The sequence below is a fragment of the Stegostoma tigrinum genome, chromosome 1, assembly GCF_030684315.1.
Source record: "Stegostoma tigrinum isolate sSteTig4 chromosome 1, sSteTig4.hap1, whole genome shotgun sequence".
NCBI classification, from domain to species: domain Eukaryota; kingdom Metazoa; phylum Chordata; class Chondrichthyes; order Orectolobiformes; family Stegostomatidae; genus Stegostoma; species Stegostoma tigrinum.
Window position 1 is genome coordinate 8,248,096 of NC_081354.1, and position 26,798 is coordinate 8,274,893.

Consider the following 26,798-nt stretch of genomic DNA (forward strand, 5'->3'; position numbering starts at 1 on the left):
GTAGGTTTGAAAAAGGAAAGAAGAAGATGGCGGAGGTAGGTTCTTTACTCAGAGAGTGGTCGGGGCATGGAATGCTTTGCCGGAGAGTGAAGTGAAGCCAGCCTCATTCGGGCCATTTAAGCAGCTATTATATAGGCATACGGATGATAGTATAAGTTACGGGTGGAGGTTAGGTAGACCTTAGGATTAGGGTAAAAGTTCAGCCAACATCATGGGCCGAAGGGCTGTACTGTGCTGTACAGTTCTGTGTTCTTTGTCTATGTTCTTAGACAGGATTGCCGCATCAGCCTCTCACAATCAGAGACATAGCAGCAATGAGGAGGCTGAAGAGTTGCATTCTAATGCTGCTCAAAACTCTCTCACATCTTCTTAACAGCATCTGTGGTGTAAATGTGTCAGGCCTTGATTGACAAGGATTCATCCAACATTAATACCGGGGAGGGTTCAACGTAATTCTTTTAAAAAAACAAGATTGAGCACCTCATGCTTACATTGCATTCAATTTGTTCCAAGGTGCTTTGAAATGTCTTCCTCTCAAAAGCTATTTGTTTTTGTTATTCTTCATATTCTGCCTCGCCATATCATCTGGCAGCTATTTTGGGAAAACATGTCAATTCGAAACCAACCTATTCACAGTGATGATGGTCGGGCCAAATGAGGGTGACTGAGACTGCACAGCGGGTTTGCCCCATTGGCCACTGGTGGGAGGTGATATGTTGACACTAATTCTCAGCAGTGATGCCATTGCTCACTGTCTACTCCGAACACAGGACATGGGAAACTGACTGCAAAAAGTAGCCATAATGTGCACAGATCAAGTCTGTCCCTTTATATCACTCTAAGGTCATCCAGAAGTGCATCCAACAAGAATCCAGCAGTGCTCTTGTTGATCTGCTTATTATGCCTGTCTGAAGAATGATCCTGTCTTAAATCTGCAAGATAACTAAGTGTGGAGCTGGATGAACACAGCAGGCCAAGCAGCATCTTAAGATCATGCAAGCTGACGTTTCACGCCCAGACCCTTCAGCAGAAAAGACCTTTTTCTGATGAAGGGTCTAGGCCCGAAACGTCAGCTTTTGTGCTCCTAAGATGCTGCTTGGCCTGCTGTGTTCATCCAGCTCCACACTTTATTGTCTCGGATTCTCCAGCATCTGCAGTTCCCATCATCTCTTAAATCTGCAAGATTCTTGATCCTTTAGTAGCTGAGTTAATTTTCCATTTGTCTTCCTTAAGGTTTTCATCCTCTACTCCATGAACTGAAACTGACCCTATCAAGAGGCATCTGACCCATACCATGGTGCAAGCAGCTATAGATTACTCATTTCTGCTGAACCAAAGGAAGTTGCTCACAAAGCAAAATTAGGCAATTTGTACCCGAGTTGAAACTAAAATTATTATAGAGCCTCAAAGAGTAAAGTTGAGGAGTTCAGGGGGCCAGAAGCCAATGTAGATCAATGAAGACACAATCTGGATATTGTTACAATGCCAGGCACAGACAGGGGAGATTTGCACAGGCTGATATTGGCAGACACAAATACGAAGCTGCTGGAAAAGCTCAGTAGATCTGGCAGCATCTGCAAAGGAGAAAACAGAGTTAACCTTTCGGGTCCGGTGATCCTTCCACAGAACTGGTCCCAAAACGTTAACTCTGTTTTCTCCTTCCTCAGATGCTACCAGATGTGCTGAGCTTTTCCAGCAACTTTGTTTTTTTCCTGATTTACAGCACCCGCAGTTTTTTTATATCTGATATTGGCAGAGGATGGAGGATGGAAGGGCAGCTAAAAGAATAATGGAACAGATGACACTTGAGATGGTAGCAGCTGGATGAGGATTTTAGCTGCAGATGGACAGAGATCAGAAGTCCATAACAAATAGGAACAGGATTAAGTCATTTGGCCCCGAAAACCTGCTCCACCACCATGACTAATCCAACATTCCTCACGTCCAATTTCCTGGCCCTTTCTTTATAACCCTTGATTCCCTAATTGATGAAGAATGTATAATCTCAGTCTTAAATATACACAAGCAACTCTGCCTCCACAGGTCTCTGTGGCAAGCTCCAAAAACTTACAACCCTCTGATGGAAGAAATTCATCCTCATCTCAGTCTTAAATCAGCACCACTTTATTCTGAGACAATGCCCTCTGGGCTTAGACTTTTCTATGAGAGGAAACATCCTCTCAGCATTTACCCTGTTGAGCCCCCTTAGAATTTGATGTGTTTCAATCAGGTCACCTGTCATTCTTCTAAATGGCACTGAGTAGAGCCCCTGCCTGTTTAACCTTAGCTCATAAGATGACCTTTCAATACCAGAGGTCATGCTAGTGAACCATCTCTAAACTATCTCCAATGAATTGCCTTTGCTAGTGAAAGTGGTTAGATGGCAGTGACCACTTCTGTCTGTCACTTCTTCATAAAGCTGAGATTCTGATTTATTGGACTTTCCAAATGTAGCCGAGAGGGAAAATTAAGCAATCACTATCCCAGATATTTTAGTTGCTCTTTGAAGTACAGTCGGGCAGGTCTGTAATTCAGATCAATAAGCAGGATTTAATCAGCATTGATTGGTGGGTTAGCCGAATCACAATTTATAATTTATTACCACATGAAGAAATAGCTCATTCATTGTTTAACAAAGAAACCCTGAGCAGAAATGTATCTTCCAAATTCCAGGCTTTCAAATGCTAAACATTCATTTCCAATTACAGGATGGTACTTGAACAACGATAATTTCCATGCTCACCCATCTCCTTTTTTTAAAAAAATGAGCAGAGTGGTGTCTTTTCATTTTCATTCGCCAGACAGCCTTTGCTGAAACATTGCCTGCTTTGTCATATGTGTGAGAACTCGACTTCAATGTGATGAGAAAACGCCAGGAGCATTCATCATCCAAGCAGTGAAAATGAAAGAGCTTTAATACTGTAAAATGTGCTAATCTCTAATAACAACACACAAAGACATCCATAACCTTTCCATTTTGCTTCACCACTAGACACTGGGGACAGAATCCTTTCACTATTTCAACCAGATGAATTGTGACATCGTAATCTGCATTTATATAATGCACGTAATTTCCACTGTCTGAGGCTCAGGTGCCTCACATGGGCAATGTATACAAAGCACAAGGACACAGTAGGTTAAGTGACTAAGGCATAGACAATGGAATGGGTTTGAAAAACCATTTTAAAGAAGAAGGGTGGAATTTAGTTAGGAGGTCCTGACGTCTGACAGAATCCCTGCCCCTTCCCCCAATCTCTAGAGCCCTGAGGGAATCAAGTCCTTTATTGTCAGTTCCAGTGGGGGATATTTAATGACTGCTCTCTCCCCAGGCAGGTAGGATGCCCAAAACCACTAATGAGAGCTGGGGACTGACTAGAGACCAGGGCCTGTCATCACCAAGACCATTCTGGGGCATGATAGCTGTTTCCGGTCCTTCAGCAGAATTTGCTTGTTGGCTTCCATGCATAGCAAGATCCCACCTGTGGCTGCTAGTATATCAGAATGAGGCTCTGTTAGTGGGTTTTAATTGTAAACTGGACATTATGAGGAAAAAGAGGAAAGGGGACTTGAAAATCATCAAAACAGCCATGACTTCATTGAATGATGCAGCAGACTCAATGGGCCGAATGGACTGCTTCTGTGCCTAAGTCTTAAGGTTTTATAACTGCCATCTGGGCAAGAAGGCTGCCCAGGATTAGGGGTGATCAGTGGTAATGGGGTCCCAATCTTATAGATTCCAGACTGATCGAACAATCATTCCTCCATGGAACTTACCTCTGGATGGGGGGTGGATGGTAGGGAGATGGAGGCATTCAGTTCCACCCAGAAAGTCAGAGAGTTTTGAGGAGGGAAGTCCAGCCAGCTATAGTTGATGGAGTGATGAAAATTAGGGGCAGTGAACAAGGTCAGAAGTGGAGTAGGATAGATAGCACAAGCATTTGTGTAGCTGGAGGGGTTTCCACAGATAGGGATTAATAAGGTTATGGGAGGAACGTAAACAAAACAGAGACTCATCGTATAATTCGTTCAATCTCCACTACGCTTGAAAGAAAAGGGTGGGCATAAATCATTCACATTGAAGTGGGATGAAAATTTTGATGATCTGCATCTATTAAAGCTCCACTTTAATCATGTTAAACACTGACCTGAATCATTGACACTTCAATAGCTGTGGTAAGACTTGAGTCAATTATGATAAAGGCTAATACGTAAAACAGCGATCACCTTTCACCATTGTTCTGATATACTGTTCACAAAGTCTCAATGATTCCCCACTGCATTCTCGTGAAATCTGAATTCTTGGGAAATATTTTCCATTTCTTCGCCTTCAAATAAAACTCAAAAATTCAGCCTAACTGTTGCATTAAAACATCTAAAGTTCACAATGTCTGGGCAAGGACACAAATAGGACGGCCTGAGATTTTGCTCACTGGGATAGAGTGTCAAGTGTGCTAAATTGCTTCCAGCACTAACTGCCAAGACAAATGAGTCTTCAGTTTTAGTCTGGTTGAGATGAAAGAGGTCTGTTTTATTTCTGCATGTTCTCTTGGCTTGAATGCAGCAGACCAGGAGATGTCACACTGGCTCTGCAACGTTTCCTGGTAAATGCAGGACTTGACATCTTTTGCCAGGTGCCTTGGGGAACAGAGAGCTGAGGGAAATGGGGAAAGACAAGGATGCAGAAGGTGGGGAGGCGGCTTGGTTCTCACTCGCCCTTTGCCAGCCTACCTGATGAAATACAGCAGAAGTCGGGAGAGGGTGCAGTTGAAATAGAGTCAAGGAATTTATCTATTACTTTTCTGCCATCTTAATAGAGACATCAGGGCCCATCTCTCATTCAAATTTTCAGACTGAGGTTTGGATAGAGAGACACACAAGACGAGCTGTAACCAAGATTTAAACAAAATCGGAGTCTTAACCCCCTCCCACGTTAACCTATTAGGAAAGAATTCCTTAACAGCATTCAAGAAAAACCTGGATGAATACTTGAGTAGAAAGGGAATAAAGGCCTACAGATCCTGTAAGTGAAGACAGTTTCAGCATGGAAGGGCAAAATGTGTTGGCATAGGTTTGGAGGACCAAAGGGCCTGTTCCTGTGCTGTATTGTTCCTTGTTCTTTGGACAGACATCTTCTGCCTTTGTGTTTCCTCCTCTCCTCCATTAAAACAACTTGGAATTGACTGGTTCTGATCTGAAAAGAGAGTTCCTGAAGCACTTCCATTCTTCGAGGGTCTCTCCTCTGAGGAGTTGTGCTTGACTAATTTGAGTGGCTAGGCACCTGCTTCCCGCTGACACCCCCACAGTCCTTTCAGTTTGCAGGTCAGCAAGTGACATGTTAAATGAGGTCTGGCTCATAAAACCAGTCCTTGGCTCGTCAATATTTCTCAAAATTCCTCGACTACCCCGGTCACAGTTAAGGTCAGTCTAAAAATAATGAGTGGAGTAAAAGCCGGCAGAGCAAGGACTGTCAATTGAAGGTGCTGGATGTTCAGATGTGAAAGCCAGTGCCTAGCAAGTATCCCCCACACACAGTTCCGAGGAAGAGTCATTGGACCCGAAGCATTAACTCTGATGTTTTCTTCGCACATGCTAACAGACCTGCTGAGCTTTTCCAGCAACTTCTGTTTTTGTTCCTAGCGAGTATCCCTATTGTCTTGTATGAGCAAGGTAGCAGAAACCACTTTCAAGAGCAACAAGTAAAGACATTGAGGGGATATAATATCCCAAGATGCAAACTTTTTTTTAACTCTTTTGAAGCAAAACAAAACTTGTAAATGAAATAATTAGCAATGCTCATGGGGTACATTTAAGATATTTTTTTGACCCACCAATGCACTATGGCAATATCCATAGAGTGCAGCTTTGTTCAGCATCACATAAATGTCAATTATTTGCTCATAGCTGGCACGCCCAGAGCTATTTCAAGCAGCAGAGCTCGCTGTTGGAAAATCTGACTGCTTACTTGCATTAAATCCTTTAACCCAGTTCCTTCCAAAACACCACAAAATAGAAGGCTGCTACCATGCACAGTGAGAGGAAGACCCCAGCAACTTCCCTAGAAATTACACAGAATCAGTCAACAGGTAATGTGTTGAGGATCAGCTGTTTTATCTGACACCTGTGTACAAACTGAGAGTTAAGTCCCAATTGAAGGAGTGAATGAGATATGCACAAAAAAATGTCTGTTTAATTAAAAATTACAACCCATTTCTCAAAAACTATTTCGGCATTAAAGCAATGTAATGTGAAATGAACCATTTTATTAATAACCTTTAAATAACTGGAGTAGTGAGTGCTATCCAAGCGGTTAAATTTGACAACATCAGGAGATAACATTTAAAATCAAATGTCAGATCAGAATACATGTTAACGTAAAGTGATGAAATAAGATATGAGTTAATATATGGAACATCACCAACTCAAAGGCATATACAATCCTGAGTTAAAAGTATATGGCGATGTTGCTTCGCTGTCACAGGATCAAAATCCTGGAAATCCTGTCTAACGGCTCTGTGAAAATATCCACATCACACGTGGGCTGCAAAAGTTCACACAGACAGTTTGCCACCACCTTCTCAACAGCTATTAGAGATGGTGAATAAATTATTCCAACAAAGCTAATGTCCTGAGAATGAAAAAGAAAAAGAAACTGCTGTGGGTGACAGGGAAAGAATTTCCCACATGGTTCTTCCACTCCACTTCCGTAACAGTGGTTGTACTGCAAAAAGATCCCAGTTATGTGACAAAACCAGCTACACTCAGAGGAAATTCAGTCTTCCCCAGCTTTGAACATTATAGAAATAAACCTCACTATTCAGTTCAAGATAACAAGGTGTGGAGCTGGATGAACACAGCAGGCCAAGCAGCATCTTAGGAGCAGGAAAGTTAATTATCCTATTATCTCTCACTATTCAGTTCTTTAAACTTTCAAATGTGCAAATGTGATGAATCCTGCTTGTTGTAAGAATTTATTTTGCATGTGCTACAGAAGTTCTTCACAGGATGGCCAGTCATACCGGAGTGATGGAACTATCCAAGGCAGGTACTTAAGGCCTGTGTTCATCCAGCTCCACACTTTGTTATCTCGGATTCTCCAGCATCTGCAGTTCCCATTATCTCCAGGTATTTAAGGTGATTGTCCATATTGTTTGAAGCTATAACATCTTTGCTCTCAGATAGTCTTCCTTGACTTGGGCATGCTCCTGAGAACCCATCGACTCAAAAACACCTCATTCTCATGTATGGATTCACCAATACTCTCCTGTCTCCACTCAGAGGTAGTAAAAGTCATCTGTGTTAAATTGTGTTTTTATTTTCCCCTACTGAGTGTTGGTCGCATTGGTTTTTGGTCACCCCTTTTCACTTTGAGGGCAACCCTCAATTAAAGTTACTTCTCCAGAACAAAATCTTGGTGTACGCTGAACAGAGAACTGGAATGGCCAAATGGAGCAGTGAAAGATCAGACTGTAAGCATATCCCCACAGATGAATCTCAGTTCTAAATTTTCTCAAAAACAACTTTTTTCAGAATCGTAGAATTTTGCTATAGAGAAGGAGTTCAACCATCAAGTCTGTATCAGCTCTCAAATCAGCTACCCAGCTTGCCCGATTCAATAGAATATTTTAAAAATTTACAAATAACTAACACTTAAAATTTAAGTTAATAGCCAAAAACCGATTCAAAATGCAATCAGCTAAAACGTTCAAAAACCAAATAGCTTCACAGACCAAGCAATTTCTAAATGCAGAGTTGAAAGCAAAGTGCTGAATTAAGTTGGTATCTTTTAATATGTTCACTAAATTGTCTCTCAACTCATAATTATAGTGATTCAGTTGACAGTACTGAATTTAAGAGTTTTTTGTTGATGTTGATGTTGCTGAGGAATCATGAGATCTGTCTTGACCTCATTTGCTATGGCAAGTGGACTGTGGCTTGTTTGACCATTTCCAACAGCCCACATTTACCATCTGCTAATTCTGTATATTAAAATATCAGTGGTACACGCAGAAGCATACATTACTGTTTTAATGTTGTATAATTAGGTGTATTGACATTTGTTCAAAAATGAGGAATTTTTTGGCTTTATTATCTCCATAAGTACATGGATGTCACACTTTATTCACTTAAAAAGTAAAAATGAGCACTGCCTCCAAAAATTGAAACATTAAAATGACAAAATGTTCTGGAACTGGAACAATGTTGACTGGGTCTCTATCAACCAATTTATTTAAAATTTACTGTAATCTGTTAAACAATTTAACATCCTTCAAAGAAAGTACCTGAGGAATCATTTAGATACAGCAATTCCTGAATTAACCCAGGAGCAGGATAAAGGGAGAAATTGGTAAAGCCTGAGCTTTGAGACAAGTTGAAATTTCAGAACATTTTCAGAGTACCAGAGTGGTGCACACATTTTGTCCTTGTGATGTCAATATACACTCCATCCTACAGTTCACTGCTGTGACAATAGGAACAGGAAGATACCATTCAGCCCATTTTTCTATGTAATGACATTCTAATTGATCTAAACGTCAATTCAGTTTTCCTGGAAAGACACTTAACTTAGAAAAACCTTGCTGAGAATAGATATGTTGCTAAAGATTTCCACCTTCACATTCACCAGACCAACTATATGATTAGGAACAGAAAAATGTCAATGAACACCTTGGCCTTTTGATACAGTCATGTATGATCTGATTGTGGCCCTCAACTCCACTCCTCACTATGCATCATGCCCTTTGACTCCCTTGTTAGCCAAGGAGCTATTTACCTTTGCCTTCGTAATACCCCAAGATCCAGGCACCATCACTTTCTGGGGAAAAGAATTTCACAACTCCTAACCTTCTGAAAGAGAAAAAAAGATCTCTGCCTTCCAATGGGGGCTTCATATTTGTAAACTCTGTTCTCCTTGTTCTTGTTTCCCCCACAAGCGCAAACATTATTTCAAATTCCTTCTTGTCAAGCCTCCTCAAAATTTTTCATGTTTCAATTAGTTCACCTATCGTTTTCCTAAAGTCCAGTGGATACAGTCCCAACCGATGCAACCTTTCCTCAAAGAATAACTGCTTCATCAGTCAAATGAACGTTCTCTGAACTTATTCCAATGCAATTATGTCCTTTCTTAAATGTTGAGACAAAATTTTATACAGTACTTCAAATGCTGTCTTACTACTGACCCATACAAGTGAAGCTTTTACATTCTTTTGAACTTGTATATTCCATTCCCACTACAATAAATGACAATATTAGAATTGCCTTTTCAATCACTTGTTGCATCTGCATGCTAACATTTTATGATTCATACACAAGGTCACCCAGATCCCTCTGTACCACAGAGTTCCGTATCTGTTCCATATATTTTTGTTCTCCCAGCCGAAGTGAAGAAGTTTACATTTTCCCAAATTACACTTCACCTATCAATTCTTTTCCCTACGGATTTAGTCTATTTATCTTTTTAAATTAAAAGAAAACATTTATCTGTGCAGACTGTTTCTTTCTGACTTTTCTCACAACTTACCTTTCTAGCTATCTTCGTATCATCAGTAAAAGCAAGAATACTAAATTTAAAATATCACAGGAGCTATTTTAGATTAACCTTGTCATGGGAATCTGACAGGGTCAGATCACTTCATCGATTCACATCCATACCTAATTGAATGACCTAATGAGATCAAAGGTGTATATAATTGGTCAGAGAAGGACATGGGAGTCCAATCTGATGGCAGCTCTCTGTTCGGTGTGTTACCTTCAAAATCTGCTCCTTTCTTTCACCAATTCAACTGTAATGTTTTATCAACAAGAACACAACATTGAGGTTTCAGAAAAGCCTGATTTTGTATGCATTTTATTTAAGCATTAGTAGACAAATGCTCTAAGTTCATTGTGCAAAACAATTCTGTAATTGAAGAACCAACATTTTTCCACTGGAACACTGAGCTCAAAGAAAAAAACTCATTAGATATTGCAACGGCAAACTGCAGCAGCAATGGCTCATAAATATCGACAATTACAAGGCAAATGTAAGCTGGGCCAAACATTTGATAATTGATTCCTACCTTCCTGGACAACCTGAAAAGGATTGTTGCTGTCCACAAATGTCACAGAAAATGTAATTTTCTCCGTCTGTAAAATGTCCTCATTTGTGTTCAGGTCGGTTACAGCCAGTCGAAACACTTCATCATCCTTCTTGGCAGTTTCATCAAAAATTGCCCCTGTTAAAGTAAAATGATGGTTATTGAAATACTTTGTCCAAACTTATATTGCATTAAAACATAACATATAACATTTGATGTCACACCCTACCTTGTTTCTGACACTGGGAATATTTGTATCACAGGGACTAGCACAGGGGAGAAAGGGATGTGTTTGAAAGTCTAGGTTTGGAAGACCTGACTGGAAAGGTCAGCTGTGCTACATTGGTGGCACCTCACCAGTGACTCATTCATTTTCTGTGTTCAGATCTGCCTCACTCCAAAATCCTGTGCACATCATCCCACTAACCCTCCATTAGAAGTCTGCATTGTGGAGCAAACGGTGAGCCAGTAACCTATCTGCACTCTCAGGTAATTGTAAAAGATCCAACAGCACTATTCAAAAAAGAGTCAGACAGCAGTACTGGTCAATACTTATTCCTCAACCAACACATCAATAATTTCATTGCTGTCTGCTAGATTGGACTGCACATGTTAATACAGCCATAAGTAATGGCTGTGGCATACTTAACGATATCTGTGGTTGTGAAAGAAAAGTTAGCTCTTTTTAATTCCTGCATGTGCGTTAGTCATCCAATATTTCTAAACTCGTGAATCTGAACTGTTTCAACAGCAACGATCGAAGTTTTGTTGTAGATCACATATTATAACTCATTACCATCCACATTGAAAAACACATTATAGTAGGTCCAAGGGGCTAATGCACAATAGATAGTGAGGCAAATGGTAACTATCAATGATCTGGAGGGGCAATTCTGAGAAAAAAAATGATCACACATGTATTTAAATTTGAGCTGAGCCCGAGGAAGTAGTAATGAAGGTCAAATTTCTCTAATGGTTATGCAAAACTGTAATAACTGCGAATTACCCGCAGGTTCAATTAATGTGGGCCTATAATGGGACCGTAATAAGTCTGTAAATGTCATCCTGGAGTACGAGTCACATTTTCTTTCTTTATGTGGCTACTGTGTTTAGTTACATTTTGTAGGAAACTTTTTGGGGAATAAGATGTTAGTTTTTGGAGACATTCAATTTTTTTAAAAATTGTATGTAGTTAGCATGCATCGATCGTCTCTCTTACACACAGACCTGCCCAACCACAGTTAATATCTCCCTCTGCCGTTTTTTATCCTTGCAGATCATTCACATCCACTGGTCACCTGTTGCAAGACTTCAGGTGAGAATACAATGCCATCCCAGACTGATTACTCGGATGGCAAGAGTGACATATGAAGAAGGAGATGGGAGCAATTCAAGCTATATTCACTGAAGTTTAGAAGAACAAGAGGGAATCTCATGGAAGCCTAAAAAATTCTAACAGGACCGGACCATGTAAATGCAGGAAGGATGGTCCTGATGACTGGGGAGTCCAGTTGAAGGGTCTGGGGTCAGCCATTTAGGATAAGGAGATAAGGAGACATTTCTTCATTCAGTGAGAGATGAGCCTTTGGAATTCTCTGCCGCAGAAAACGACAGACGCCAAAACATTGAATGTTTTGAAGAATGCATCAGATACAGTTCTTAGTGCTAATGGGATCAAAGGCCATGGGGAGAAAGCAGGAACAGGGTCCAGAGTTGGATGATCAACCATAATCATTTTGAACGGAGGAGCAGGCCCGAAGATCCAAATGGTCTACTCCTTTCCATATGTACCCAGTCAAGGTCCCTCAAGATCTCACATTTCAATCAAAGAGCTCTTGTTCTTCTAAACTTCAGCAGTTGCAAGACTAGTCCATCCAACACATCCTCATTAGACATCCCAAGCATTCCAGGTATAAGTTGAGTAAACCTTCTCTGAACTGTCGTTCTTTAAGTAATAAGATAAAATCACCCAGATCTCACATAAACCCTGAGATTACATTGGCAAGATTGGATAAGGGAGGAGAGGTTGCTTGCTCGTCTCATCCTTCCCAAAATTATTGCACACCTCTCACTCCAGGTAAAATAGAGTAAAGCTGGGAGAATTTTCAGGTTCACTCTCAGGGAGTTAAACATCTCTCAGGTGGAACACTGCAAAGATACAAGAACCTGATACAAGAGGCTGCACATCTCTGATAGAGTCCATCATAACCTTCCTGGCAAAGGATGCACTTTGGAGGCTAGGTGTGGATTCGATGGGCTGAATGATCTGCTTCCACACTGCAGGGATTCTGTGATGACAATATTAAAGCTGCTGAAGGTGATGTCGACAATCCAGTGAATGAAGCTATTTAAGGAGCAGATTGAAATGAGTTGTTTAGTTGTGAAGATGAGAAGGAGGCTGGTTTTCATAGATTTTTTGAGAAACTTGCAGTTTCCTTGTGTTTTGTTTTGTCTTTTGCCTGTACTCTGAACAAACCAGAGCCAAATTGTATGAATTTGTAGATATGGCTTTTTTTTGATAGATTTGACACACTTGAAGAAATTACTGCACAGAAAATGAACACCCGTCTTCATGGTCAGTGTTATTTATCTAGAACTAAAAATGTAACAACAAAAATACATGTGGCTCCTTTTTGCTGTTAGTGGAGGGGGGTAGACAATGGGAGGGGACATTGTCAGAAACATCCTTTGTTGTTGCAATTGTGTTTATGCCATGATGAGAGAGGATCCGAAAGTGTTACTCCTCTAGAGGCCCACCCTACTTTTTGACTAAAAATTTAGCATGGAGTCATGGAAACATACAGCACAGCAACAGACCCTTCGGTCCATCCAGAAGCAACAGTCAAGAAGGCACTTCAGGATGCTCAGGAAATTTGGCCTGTCCATAAGGTCCCTCACCAACTTCTACAGGTGCACCATTGAAAGCATACTGTCTGGGCGCACAACAGCCTGGTATGGCAACTGCCCTGCCCTGGATCGTAAGGAGCGACAGAAGGTTGTGTGCATGACCCAGACCATCACGGAAGGCAACCTCCCATCCGTGGACTTCCATTTATATATCTGGTTGCCACCGAAAGACTCTCAACATCATCTAAGACCCCTCTTACCCTGGTAATGATCTCCTACGATCTCTTTTACCAGCCGGGAACGCATCCCATGTGATGTTACCTGTATGTCTTACTCTGCTCAAGTTCTTCCTACCCCTATGATCTCTATGTCCTTGCTTACTGTGATCTACCTGTACTGCTCATAAACAACGCTTTTCACTGTACTTAGGTACATGCAACAATAAATCAAATCAAAAACCATTTGAAACTTAACTTTTACACACGTATGTATGGTATATGTATGTGCACTTGGGCATGTGCGCGCACTCACATCTACACATGAGTATTTTTGTGATGTTTATTTACAAATGGAATGCAAATCCCTGAATCCAAGCGCCAGATACCTCATTTGCCAATTTCAAGGCACAATTACTGTCTGCCACTTAGTCTATAGATGGGACACTCATTGGTGATGTGCAGATTATTTATTTCTCTCCTCAATGGCTTTATGGTTATGATGGATTGCAATCATGAACTGATTAATAAGCCATTGAAATATTGAGTACAATTCCCTTGGTAGCTCCACAAATGTATTTTTCAATGCAGTAATGAGTTGTACAGAACTGAAACATCCCATATTAAGCTTTGATTAGCAGTTGATGTCATATGTAAGGCAAGAAAATATACCAAGGTTTATCTGCAATTTATGCAAGTTAGTAAAGTTAAAGAAAGAAACAAAGGATTTGCACTTATTTATTGCCTTTTATGACCTCAGTATACCTATGTTTTGACTGCCTAATAATCAGTATTAGATGCTATCAATGGCTCAGTGGTAGCAATCTTATTTATGAGTTGTAAGGTGATGAGATTTAGCTCCACTGATGGACTTAAGCACAAAAATCAAGTCTAGCACTGAGGGTCTGCTGTACTGCCAGAAATGTTCTTTCTTGCATGAGGCATGATACTGTCTGCTCTCTCAGGTAATTAATTGCAAATTTTGAGGAGGAACAGCTTCTTACTTATGTCCTGATCAACATTTGTCCCCCAGTCAAGATCAGAAGAAATGATTAAAAATCAAAAGAACTGCACATGCTGTAAATCGAAAACAAAAGTACAGATTGCTGGAAAAGCTCGGCAGGCCTGGCAGTATCTGTGGACAGAAATCACAGTTAACTTTTTGGGTTGAGTGACTCTTCCTCAGAAATGGGGAAGTTCTGAGTTCTAAGGAAGGGTCATTTGACCCAAAATGTTAGCTCTGATTTCTCTTCACAGATGCCGCACCTGCTGAGCCTTTCTAGCAATCTCCATCTTTGTTTCAGAAGAAATGGGAATCTGATTATAACCACGTTGATTCTTCTGGGAATGTACTGTGTGCCATGACTGTTGTGGTCCTTACATTACTGCAGTAATGACACCTCCAAGAGAAATAACAAAGAGTGGAGCTGGATGAACACATCAGGCCAAGCAGCATTTTAGGAACACAAAAGCTGACATTTCGGGCCAAGACCTTTCATCTCCAAGAGAAATGTTGCATTGTCTGTGGGACAACATGCTCTGGTTATGAAAGATGATAAACAAATGCAAGTGCTTCTCTCCCTCATAACTTGACGAAGGGGACGAACTTGATCTGCACAACAAACATTTTAAAAGGTCCATTGCTTAATCAGTTTGCATTTAACATTTGCAGAAACAAGGAAAACATGTAATTTACTGCTACTGGGAATTTTGTTTGAAACAAATGGAGTTTCAGTCCACTCATGGATCACATCCATTGTCACTGGTTTTGATGTTCACATCATTAGTCACTTGATGGAGTTCAATGTGGAGTGAGTAAACATAGCTTTATGGTCTGGCTGCTGAACTGTACATGTTAGGATGCTCCCATGATTTGCCCTGTATCTCAAGAATGCTCATGTTTACACACCTGCAGAAACATTAAAAACTGTATAGAGGATCTACTCATAAGGGTTAAGGACTTGTGCATTCCACCAAAGAGTTTGCAAATGATGCTAACTTCTCTTTATTAAGGATCCATTGTTGCAGGGCAGTTCTACTCCCTGTTAGACTCATGCTTTTGGCATTCAAACCAACTGCAGGTTTTGGACCCTGTAACTTGGACTGTGTTCCTCTGCTGCAAAATCCCACTTGAGAAACCTTTGTACATAATCAACATTCAGGCTTTAATACAATATTAAGGGAGAGTTGTGGATGGAATAGCAGTGTTTCCTTGAACGCCTGATGTAGCTGACAAACTGCAAAGCTTTGTGTCTTTTAAAAAAAAGTGAAAAAATATAATTACTCTTCGGAGGGTCAGTGTGGATTCTAAATGCAAAGGCATTGTCTGCCTCAAGCTCTCAAGGTGTGAAATGCATGAAATAGGATGTGTAATTGAATTGATGACTCACTTTATTTGGAAAAGGACTTTGGACTTTTAAACAGTTTTTCTCTCTACTTGCAAAACCTGCCTGCTAGGATCCATCGGACATCCTAGTGGCCAAGCCAATTAATTGCAAGAGTGGGAGAAGGATTCCCAGTAATCTGAGATAATGGGAACTGCAGATGCTGGAGATTCCAAGATAATAAAATGTGAGGCTGGATGAACACAGCAGGCCAAGCAGCATCTCAGGAGCACAAAAGCTGACGTTTCGGGACTAGACCCTTCATCAGAGAGGATTTCGGGTCACCTATGAATGAAGCTTCTGGAAATTTGACTACACCACAACCACAGCGGCTACTGAGAATCCTTCACTTTACCATTTCACCCTGAAATCATTATTTTTACTGAAGACATTACACCTGTCACAAAGAGATTGAGATAATTAAAATTGTAGTTGTTTTTTTTTACCTTTATCTGTCTCTAAACCGTATATGTGAACTACAGAGTGGCTTTTCCGCCAGCAGGTTTTTTGTGTCTGATGTGGTAGTGTTTGTTTTGGCTGTCATAGCATAAGAAACAGATGTGGGTGAGGTGGTATTGAAAAATTCAACAGGTATTTACTTAGGTCTTTGTATATACGATTATTACAGTCACAAGCACTTCAGTGTTGGGGTTGGGTTGGCACGGTGGCTCAGTGGTTAGCACTGCAGCCTCACAGCACCAGGGACCTGGGTTCGATTCCAGCCTCGGGCGACTGTCTGTGTAGAGTTTGCACATTCTCCCCGTGTCTGCAAGGGTTTCCTCCGGGTGCTCCAGTTTCCTCCCACAGTCCAGAAATGTGCAAGCTAGGTGGATTGGCCATGCTAAGTTACCCGTAGTGTTCAGGGGTATGTGGGTTATGGGGGGATAGGTCTGGGTGGGATGCTTCAAGGGGCGGTGTGGACTTGTTGGGCCAAAGGGCCTGTTTCCACACTGTAGGGAATCTAATCTTAATATCAAGACAGGTGCAGCAGGTAGTCAGGAAGGCTCATGGAATGTTAGTCCTTATTTTAAGGGACTAGAGTATAAGTGTTGAGAAGTCTTACTGCATCTATACAAGGTGCAGGTAAGGCCACATCTGAAGTTTTGAGACAGTTTCACCCCTCCCTCCTTTATTTAAGGAAAGACATTATTTCATTGAAGGAAATTCAGAGAAGGTTTCCTGGATGCTCCCCAGTACAAAGGGATTGTCTTATGAGCAAAGATTAAACAGGTTAGGGCTTTACTTCCAGGAATTTAGAAGAATGAGTATGATGTCTCAAGAGGTTTGACAGGCTAAATGCTCAGAGGATGTTTCATGTCATGGGAGAGTCTAGGACCAGAGGGCATAGTCTCAGAATAAAGGGGTGTCAATTTAAAACTGAGATGAGGAGTAATTTCTTCTCTCTGAAATTTGTAAGGCTTTGGAATGCCTTGCCATGTAGAGCTGTGGGGGCAGATTCCTTGTGTAAGGCTGAGATAAATAGATTCTTGATTTTTAAGAGAATCAAGGACTGTAACGAAAGAGAAGGAAGGTGGTAATAAGGAGTGTTGGATCAACAATGATGCTAAAGAACAGTGGAACAGGTTCAAGGGCCTACTTCAGTTCCTTTCTCTTATGGCCTGTGGTCATTCAGTTACAAAAAGACTTCTATCAAGGTTTCATGCATAGAGTGGCCTCAGTTTGGATGGAGTCTGAGAATTTATTCCTTTTGGTCACATACTGTGAAACCGTGATGACATTAAGAGTGATATAACACAACAGTGGACATGAGAAAGGTGAGTGGGTGAGTGTCACATTTGTGCTAAAGTGGCAATAATACATTAAAACTCATAAAAAGCTTGCCGCTGGAACTTTTAAAAATAGGATACCTACTCTAGGGGTATGAAAACACACGCCTTTAGGATTGTAAAATTACTGATCAGGGGCAGTGAAAAAGAACAACGAAATTCTGTCCATGGTAGAGTGTTACACGATTAGCCAACATACCTCTCAATTAAACCATTGCCTGACCCTCTTATCAAAGTAAACATGTAAGATCCCAACTCCTGTGGCATTGCTGTATTTGAAGAAGAACAAGGGCCTTATTCCCTATTGTCCTGATGAATATTTATCCCTCAATGATGCTCAAAGTTTATTTATTCATTTTGTGGGAGCTTACTGTGCGCAAATTGGCAATTGCATTTTCTGTTTTACATAGTGACCATACTTCAGAAAGCAATTCAAATTGGGCGTTGTCAAGCCACTTTCGAAATCCCAGGAAAGGCAACGCAACAGCAATACTGCCTCAGTACATTGATCACCTTCACTTTCTCTGTGGTAGACATCAAGGAGTGGAGAGAGGGCTGGTAAAGCTTGCTGAGTGTTGTAGTGCATCCTATGCCCAAGTCACAGGGCAGCGCACTAACGGGTAATGTTGGGTTCAGTGCTGGACATGTCAATTAAGTGCATTATTTTGTCCTGGATGGCATCAAACCTCTTCAATGACCTTATCACTGAGACTATTTAGCCAAGTATTAATGGAATAAGGTGGGAGAATGCATCAATATTGACCTGTTGACTCTGCAGTTAAATGATCTGTCATTCTACTTAATATTCAGGCTAAAATGATGGCAGGATTGGAACTGAGGTAAGGGGAAGGGTGAGGAGAGTGGACTAGCAGCAGGGGAGAGAAAACGGAAGATGTTTCACCTCACCATGGATAGAATCAGAGAATCCCTACTGTGCAGATAGAGACCACTCCGTCCATCAGGTCTATACTGACCTCTGAAGTGCATTCCATCAACCTTCCACCCAGCCTATCCCTGTAACCGCACATTACTCCCATACATTGTTGTGGGTTTTCTGAAGGACAGGCTGCCCAACTCTGCCAAAATGGGTAACACAATTACCCCATCGTTAACACAGCAATTCTGAGGTATGTTTCTACCTCAATAGCGTGGTGTAGGCTTTCATTTCTATGGAGCGACCCTCCTGACAGGAGATCAGGGCCCATCAGAACCAGAGATGCTCCATGCCTGAAGGATGGAGGATGCTGACCTCAGGAAAAGCCTCAGATGCCATCCCAAAAAAAAAACAAAAAGTGTCCATCCATCCCAAGGGAACTTCCCACAGAAAACTAAATGTGGACATCTGTGGGGGCCCTATATGTTGAGATGCTTTTGAAAAACTTGATCTGCCTCAGAAGTGCCCACCTCACCTGGAGGAGTTGCCATAGTTCTGCAGACAGTAGCTGTTCTCTTAGCTCAACTCTCACAGGGATGACCAATCAGGAGGTTGATCAAGGAAGACTCTGGGATTCCTATTTCACCCTGACAACAGGGTCCCCAGTGTCACAGAATGGATTGCTGGTAGCATTCTTCTTGAAAGAAAGGGTCATAAAACTGAAATATGTTGCTAATTTAGTGATTTCCCGATTAGAAGAGACTAGTTAATCGCCTAACACACAAAATGTTTTACACCATTCATTAATGAATCTGTTTGTAATTATTTTGAAAAATATAGTCAGAGAGTTGCCTGGTCGCACAGAAGCAAAAAGGAAACAATTCTCTCCTTACCGAAATTTGTAAAAGTCAGCAATTAAGAGGAAAGCCACAAGAACTGCTGGCAAAGACACTCTTGACAAATGTACCTGCCCACTCATAGCAGGTGATCTGAGCTGATTGCTTTGGAAACTTGGGATGAATTGTTTTAAAATGGAAATTAGAGCTAAAAAGGATGTGGGTATTCACATGATGTCTAACAAAAGTAACATGAACCAGGAAGACTTTCACTTCATTACAGTCCAGGGTCTCACTGAAGCTGATGGTAAAGCTTGGGGAAGACTGGGGCCTGTTTAGGGGGGTGCAGTGGAAGTGTCACATCCATACATCCCAGGATCCCCCAGGGATTTAAGTTCATTGTTCACTGGTCAAGTCTCCTCAGTGCCACAGTCAGTCAGATGCTGGTTTGGCGGGAAGTGCAATGACTCTGAGCTACTTAAAAAAGATTGAGAGGCCCAATCAAGGAAGACGCTGTAGTGTAGTGCAATGCATCACTACCTCTGAGCTAGAAGCTTTGCGTTCAATGCCCATTCAAAGATTTAACAGACAGAGGAAATTCACTCATACAATGACCTACAATGTTTAGAATCAGTTAGAAAACATTGCAACACACATATGACAGGTGGCCAAGAGTGGGAGCAGCTCCTGGCCAGCATTGTTTGATGTAGAGTAGCACCTCTTAGGTTGGGGACCTGTCCCTGGAAAAGCTAACTTGACGAAACCTAAGTGAGCATGTGTTTCTCCTGTCACATTTATTGCTAGAAAGAAGTCACCAAAGCCTAAACTTACAATCCAATGTGTAAATAAAACAAGTTTCATTGAAAGGAAAATAAAACTGCTTTTCCTCATTGATCACTCTTGGCGTATACATCAGAAAAGAGCACTGCCTCCTCTTCAGCATCATTTTTTTTCGCATGCACACTGATGACTTATCGATTGTTCATGATTACTGTGGGGGCATTGCACAGGAGCTCTTCAGCGTTCAAAGTTGAATGCTCTTGATTACTGCATTCTTATTGAGATGATATGGAATTTAGCCCTTGGGAAACATGCCAGAAAGGTCGCAAAGCCATTAGTCAATGTCAGAAAATCCACTGGTCAAAGTTTGAAATATTTCGGGTTTTTTATCTTGAGTAAAAGCAGACAAGAGGGGATATCAGAGTAACATACTAAGTACTTATTCTACTGATTCGACCTTGTATACAAATCAGCTGCATGTTTTTCCTATTTTCTAAGAATACTTACAGTTCAAAATTACATCAAATTGTAAGGCATCTTGGGCTGTCCGGAAAGCACCACAGGAAGTTCAAAATCATACAAAGATACCAATTTTAATTGCTGTTGATTAGAAGGCAAAAGCCTCAGGACAACCTAAAGTCAAGGCGTGGTTGGAGGGCGAGGTGAGATAAAAAAAAGTCAATGACATGAAGTTATTGGGTTTTATTACAATTCCACTTTGAAAGATGTGGCAGAGGACTGTGGGAAGTTGCAGAAATTGTGGATCATCTTTAATTTACTTTTTACATGGGATGGTGTTATCATTGTCAAAGCCAACATTTATTGCCCAATGCTGACTGCCCTTGAGATAATGGCCATGATCTGCTGTCCTCAATTGCTGCAATCCATCCAGCATGGATCCATCCAAATTGTGGGAATTCCAGGACACGGAAGGAATGTTGATATAATTCTAAGCCATGATAACGAGTGGTTTGGAGGGAAACTTGGAAGTGGTGGTGGTATTCCAAAGTTTCTATTGTTCATAGACTTCTAGATGGTAATAGTCATGGGTTTAGATGGTGCTGTTTAAGGACCTTTGATGCATTTCTGCAGTGCTTCTTATAGATGGTCGACAATGTCGTGACTGAGCATTGGGGGAGGGGGCTACTCCACTGGGGAGGTGATGGCCTCATGGAATTATCCCTGGATTGTTAACTCAGAAATCCAGATAGCATCCTGGGGACCCGAGTTCAAATCCTGCTGTCGTAGATGGTGGAATTTGAATTCAATAAAATATCTTGAATTAAAAATCTAATGATGACTGTGAATCCACTTGCAATTGTTGGGGGAAAACCCATCTAGTTCACTAATGTCCTTTAGGGAAGGAAACTGCTATCCTTACCTGGTCTGGCCTACATGTAACTCCAGACCACAGCAACGTGGTTTACTATGAACTGCCGACTGGGCAATAAATGCGGCCCAGCCAGCAACACCCTCACCCCATTAATGAATAAAAAAAACTCTCTATTTTTCCACGACATGGACCATGCACCAGAAGCAATGTCCAGAACTGAAAGTTGCCATGGAACAGACCAAACTCCTCAAAAAATATTAAGGAGACAGCTTAGACCCAAGCCAAGTTTAAGGAGATGTGTTCTGGGTACAATTCAATTGATCAAACTGCCATGCTTTAAGCAAAGCATACTTTATTCTTACGCTATAGTTAAAATACAAACCAAAGAAAGAAGAATTGCAAAAACTGACCCTATTGGAAAAGTTAACAGAATAATAGATTATTTAACTAATGAAGAGCAACTTTTCCAATACATTAACTCCCATAAACACACAGTTGGCAAAGGAAATTTGAGTAATATAGATTATCTCACATGCAAGTCTCCAATCTTAGAGGAAAGAACAGCAAGAGAAAACTCTGCGTGGCACAGACAGAGAGAGAACTCAAGCATTTTGCTGTAGCAGGGAAAGACATATAGCAGCTTCCATACCCCAAAAGCTACTGTAACTTAAAACAAAACCCTGGTTCTGTAAGAACTTGGCTGTACCCTTTTTGACTGCTTCTATTTTTCCACCTTGAACAAAAAAAACTCTAAATCTCACAAGCTTTTTATTCGCTTGGAACAGACAGTTCGGCGCTGCTACCTCAACCTCTCTTCCTTCAAAAAGAGATCAAAATACACTGATCAAAAATGATGCGTACAAAATGAAGTCAAAATGATGCACTGACCTCTACATCACCGAGGCCAGATGCCAGCTCTCTGTCACCTCCTCCAGCAGACTCCTTGATCATGACCCCACTCCCAACCACCAAAACAGCATCTCCCAAATTATCCACAACCTCATCATTTCAGGTGACCTCCCACCCACATCCTCCTACCTCATCATTCCCCAACCCTGCACCACCGATTTCTATCTCCTTCCCAAAATCCACAAAGCTGACTGCCCCAGTCGACTCATTGTCCCTGCCTGCTCCTGCCCCACCGAACTTAACTCCATTTATCTGGACTCCATTTTCTCCCCCTTGGTCCAGGAATTCCCCACCTATGTCTGAGACACTACCAACGCCCTCCACCTCCCCCAAAACGTCCAATTCCCTAGCCCCAACACCTCATCTTAACCATGAACATCCAGTCCCTATACACTTGCATTCCCCAGGCAGATGGCCTAAAGGCCCTACGCTTCGTCCTGTCTGGCAGGCCTGACCAGTCCCCCTCCACTGACACCCTCATCTGCTTAGCTGAACTTGTTCTCACCATTAATAACTTCTCCTTCAATTCTTCCCACTTCCTACAGACAAAGGGAGTGGTTGTGGGTACCCACATGGGCCCAAACTATGCCTGCCTCTTAGTAGGATACGTGGAATAATCCCTCTTCCGTAACTACACTGGCCCTAAACCCCACCTCTTCCTCCGTTAGATCGATGACTGTATCAGCGCCACCTCATGCTCCCATGAGGAGCTCAAAGACTTCATCCACTTCACCAACACCCTCCACCCCAACCTTACGTTTTCCAATATGTCCCTCTCCTTCCTGGACCTCTCTGTCTCCATCTCTGGCAACCACCTGGAAACTGGTATCCATTTCAAGCCCATCAACTCCCACAGCCACCTAGAATACACCTCCTTCCACCCACCCTCCTGCAAAAATGCCATCATGTATTTCCAATTCCTTTGCCTCTGCCGCATCTGCTCCCGAGATGAGGCATTCCACTCCCAGACATCTCAGACGTCCTCATTTTTCATGGACTGTAACTTCTCCTCCACAGTGATCGAAAATGCTCTCGACCATGTCTCTTGCATTTCCTGCAACTCACCCCTCATACCCCCTCCCCGCTATAATAACCAAAACAGAATCCCCCTCATCCTCACGTACCATCCCACCAACCTCCGGATCCAATGCAGAATCCTCCGGCACTTTCGCCATCTGCAATCTGACCCCACCACCAAAGACATCTTTCCCTCCCCACCATTATCTGCTTTCCGGAGGGACCATTCTCTCCGTGACTCCCTTATCCGCTACACACTCCCCTCTAGCTCCACCACCCCAAGTGCTTTTCCCTGCAACCGCAGGAAGTGCCACACCTGCCCCTACACTTCCCCCCTCATCCCCATCCCAGGCTCTAAGAAGACCTTCCACGTCAAGCAGATGCTCACCTGCACATCTGTTAACGTGACACACTGTGTCTGCTGTTCTGTTGTGGCCCCCACTACATCGGAGAAACCAACCAGAGGCTTAGAGACCGCTTTGCAGAACACCTACATTTGGTTCGCTACAAACGTCTGCACCTCCCGGTCATGAACCATTTCAACTCCCCCTCCCACTCCTTGGACAACATGTCCATCCTGGGCCTCCTGCAGTGCCACAATGATGCCACCCACAGGTTACAGAAACAGCATCTCATATTTCGCTTGGGAACCCTGCAACCCAATGGTATCAGTGTGGATTTCAGAAGCTTCAAAATCTCGCCTCCCCCAACCTCATCCCAAAACCAGCCCAGCTCATCCCCGCCTCACTAATCTGTTTTTCCTCCCACCTATCCACCCCCTCCCACCTCAAACCTAACCCCCATCTCCTACCTACCAGCCTCATCCTGCATCCTTGACCTGTCCATTCTCCCTGGACTGACATATCCCTTCCCTAACACCACACTCAATATTTACCGGCTCCAATCCAGCCTCTTTGACCTGTCTGTCTCCTCTCCACCTGTCTGCTCCTTTATCCATCTTCTATCCGCCTCCCCTTCTCTCCTTATTTATTTCAAAATCCCCTTCTCCTCCCCCATTTCTGAAGAATGGTCTGGGCCCAAAATGTCAGCTTTCCTGCTCCTCTGATGCTGCTTGGCCTGCTGTATTCATCCGGCTCCACACCTTGTTCTATCAAAATGCATCTTGTTTTGCTTGGCCAGAAATGTCGGGCAGAGGGTCACTGGGAATCCACTGTAACACTGGAGACCAGAAATCTGGTGGATGTGTAGTTGATGCCCATGGAACATGCCTAAGATGTCGGTGACTGATGAAGTAAGCAGTGAACAGGAGTCACCAGATAACTTTTCTGACTTTTATGTCAGGTATTGTTGCTGTTTAATTTCTATCCAGTGAGTTGGAGAATGAGAACCTGCATATCAATGAGATAATGTAATAATAAGTACAGTAGTGCTAATAAGGCCTGTAGTGGTGTGCTGGTAATATCTTTCCTCTGTACCAGGAGGCCCAGGTCCAGATCCCACCTGCTCCAAAACTATCTCTGAAGACGTTGATTAGACAATATCTACAAATAGATCTCTCGTCATTCACGAGCGTGAATCTCGCTGTTCAACACTTTATTGGAAAGTTATACTTTATGCTTCTGACGGTGGGGGAAAACCCCTCCTGCAATTCTCTCAGCTCTTTTGCCAATGTCCATATCATTCATGGGATTGGAAGAATCCGTTCGATGAGTGAGCAAACTACAAATTACCAGCAACTAACAACAATTTGCCAGTGCCTCTCAGTTAACAACAAGGTAATTGTTTATTTCAGGTTCTGACAGGTTCCAAGATAACAAGGTGAAGAACTGGATGGACACAACAGGCCAAGCAGCAGCTAGGAGCAGGAGAGCTGACGTTTCGGGCCTAGACCCTTCTTCAGAAAATTCCCTTCCTTGTTATCTCGGATTCTCCAGCATCTGCAGTTCCTATTATCTCTGACAGGTTCCAGTCAGGAAAAGAATACGCTCAAGGAAATCTTGAAGTGCTCATAAGAAATACAGAACATGTGCATTTAAACAGCACCTCGCAAAACAACTGGGCGTCTCAAATTGTTTTAGGTCCAATTTAGTATTTTTGAAAGTCAATCTCTGCTGTACTGTGCTATGACTGTTTTGCAATGAAACCTTCCATGATCCTTTTCTCAGTTATGGCTTTTTAGTTGATTAGAGCGCACACTCAAGGATATTTTAATCAAAGTTATTTTTCAGTTCATTTGGGAGCCTTGGAAAGAGTATTATCAGAACAGAAAAAAATCAAATCGCTTTTGACCTTTACCACAAAAGGCAATGCATTTGATTTATGGATATCAAGTCTTTCTCATCTTTTGCCAGCTTAAAATGATATATTTTTCATTACAAACACCTTATCATGCCTGTTATGGCCAACACAGATATGAGTAAGGCTCCTAATGACATTTAACATACAAGTCTCATTACTAACATTGTAGACCCTATAACGAAAAACTTATTGATTTTAGGACTAAAACTTGTTTGAGCAGATAGTGCTTCAAACAAAGAGAGATCCTGAATTTAAGTTAATGTTGTAGTCAGAGAATACCACAACAATAATAACTGTTTTTCAACAATTTAAACCAAACCACAACCTTTGTCCACCTTCTTTTTCCAATGTTGTCAGGGAACTGCTGTATAAATGTCTATAAATTGCAAATCCTGTCCAGCAAAATGATCTTCTGTTCGACTGAATAAGATTGATTTTAGCCCAAGTGTCCAGTGTGAAGTGGGATCAGTTATTTATTATAGGAACACACAGAGACTCACTCACTGTCAACCAACTGATTAAAACCCCCAAACTTTTTAAATTACTTTGGATTTAAATAAAGAACCAAATAGTTAACTTTCAAATGTGAACATCCATCTGCAGCTTTATTCTTATGTTTGAGTATTGAGCTGAAATCTATTGTCAAAACTCAAACCCCAAATGTTGTTTCTTGTATAACTTTATTTGGTCTTCAGCTGTGGCAAGATTTCCTTTATTGTTTTGCCACATGGTGTTGTCTTTCTCTCGTCTTGCACAAACATGCCCAAGAGCTTCTTAGCCCTTCAATTCACCTGATACTCTCTATTTTCACCCCAGCCACCCTTTAAGAGTCAATGAACTTGAATCAAAGAAGTGTGGCTGGCAGAGATAAGCATCTCTTCATGTCTACCAACACAGCTATTTAAAAAGGAACTTTGGAATGAGCTCTGAATTGTAGTCCTGGTGTGTTGGACATCTTGGACGTAAACCCTATAAGTTTGATGTATAATCTCAACAACATCCAGGGCAACATAATGTGCTCCATAGGCACCTCACTGAAGATTTCAACAATCCACTCATTCCATAGCTGACTCATGTACCATCTACAGGATACACTACAGGAATTCACCAAGGTTCCAAAAAAGCACCGTCCAAACCTGAGATCTCTGCCACCTAGCAGGACACAGGCAGCAGATGCATGGGAACTGTAACACTTACAACATCCCCTCCAAGCCACACATCAGCCTGACTTGGAGCTAGACCACTGTTCTTTGATTGGAAGTTCCTCCTTAATAACATTATGGGTGTACGTACATCAGAGGAACATATCGTGGTTCAAGAAAGTGCTTCATCGCCATTTAGAGAAATTCAGGATGGACAATAAACGCCTGCCTACCAAGCGATGCATCCATCCCCTGAATAAATTTTCAAAACATCAATTGGAAGGGCAACTAAGTGCAATTGTTCCCTCACTAATAATGCTATGATTTACTTTTTTGCAGGTT

The 26,798-nt window shown here is 41.8% G+C and overlaps 1 protein-coding gene across 3 annotated transcripts in view; it reads right to left on the reverse strand.

Annotated features, from left to right (window-relative positions):
- The window catches only part of grid2 (glutamate receptor, ionotropic, delta 2), a 961,209-nt gene that overhangs the window by 772,697 nt on the left and 161,714 nt on the right, over positions 1 to 26,798 (reverse strand). For all 3 annotated transcript variants that reach the window (XM_059650188.1, XM_059650127.1, XM_059650148.1), the window contains exon 2: positions 10,056 to 10,211. In XM_059650188.1, the coding sequence (XP_059506171.1) occupies positions 10,056 to 10,211 (156 nt within the window). The remainder of the gene's footprint in view (positions 1 to 10,055; positions 10,212 to 26,798) is intronic.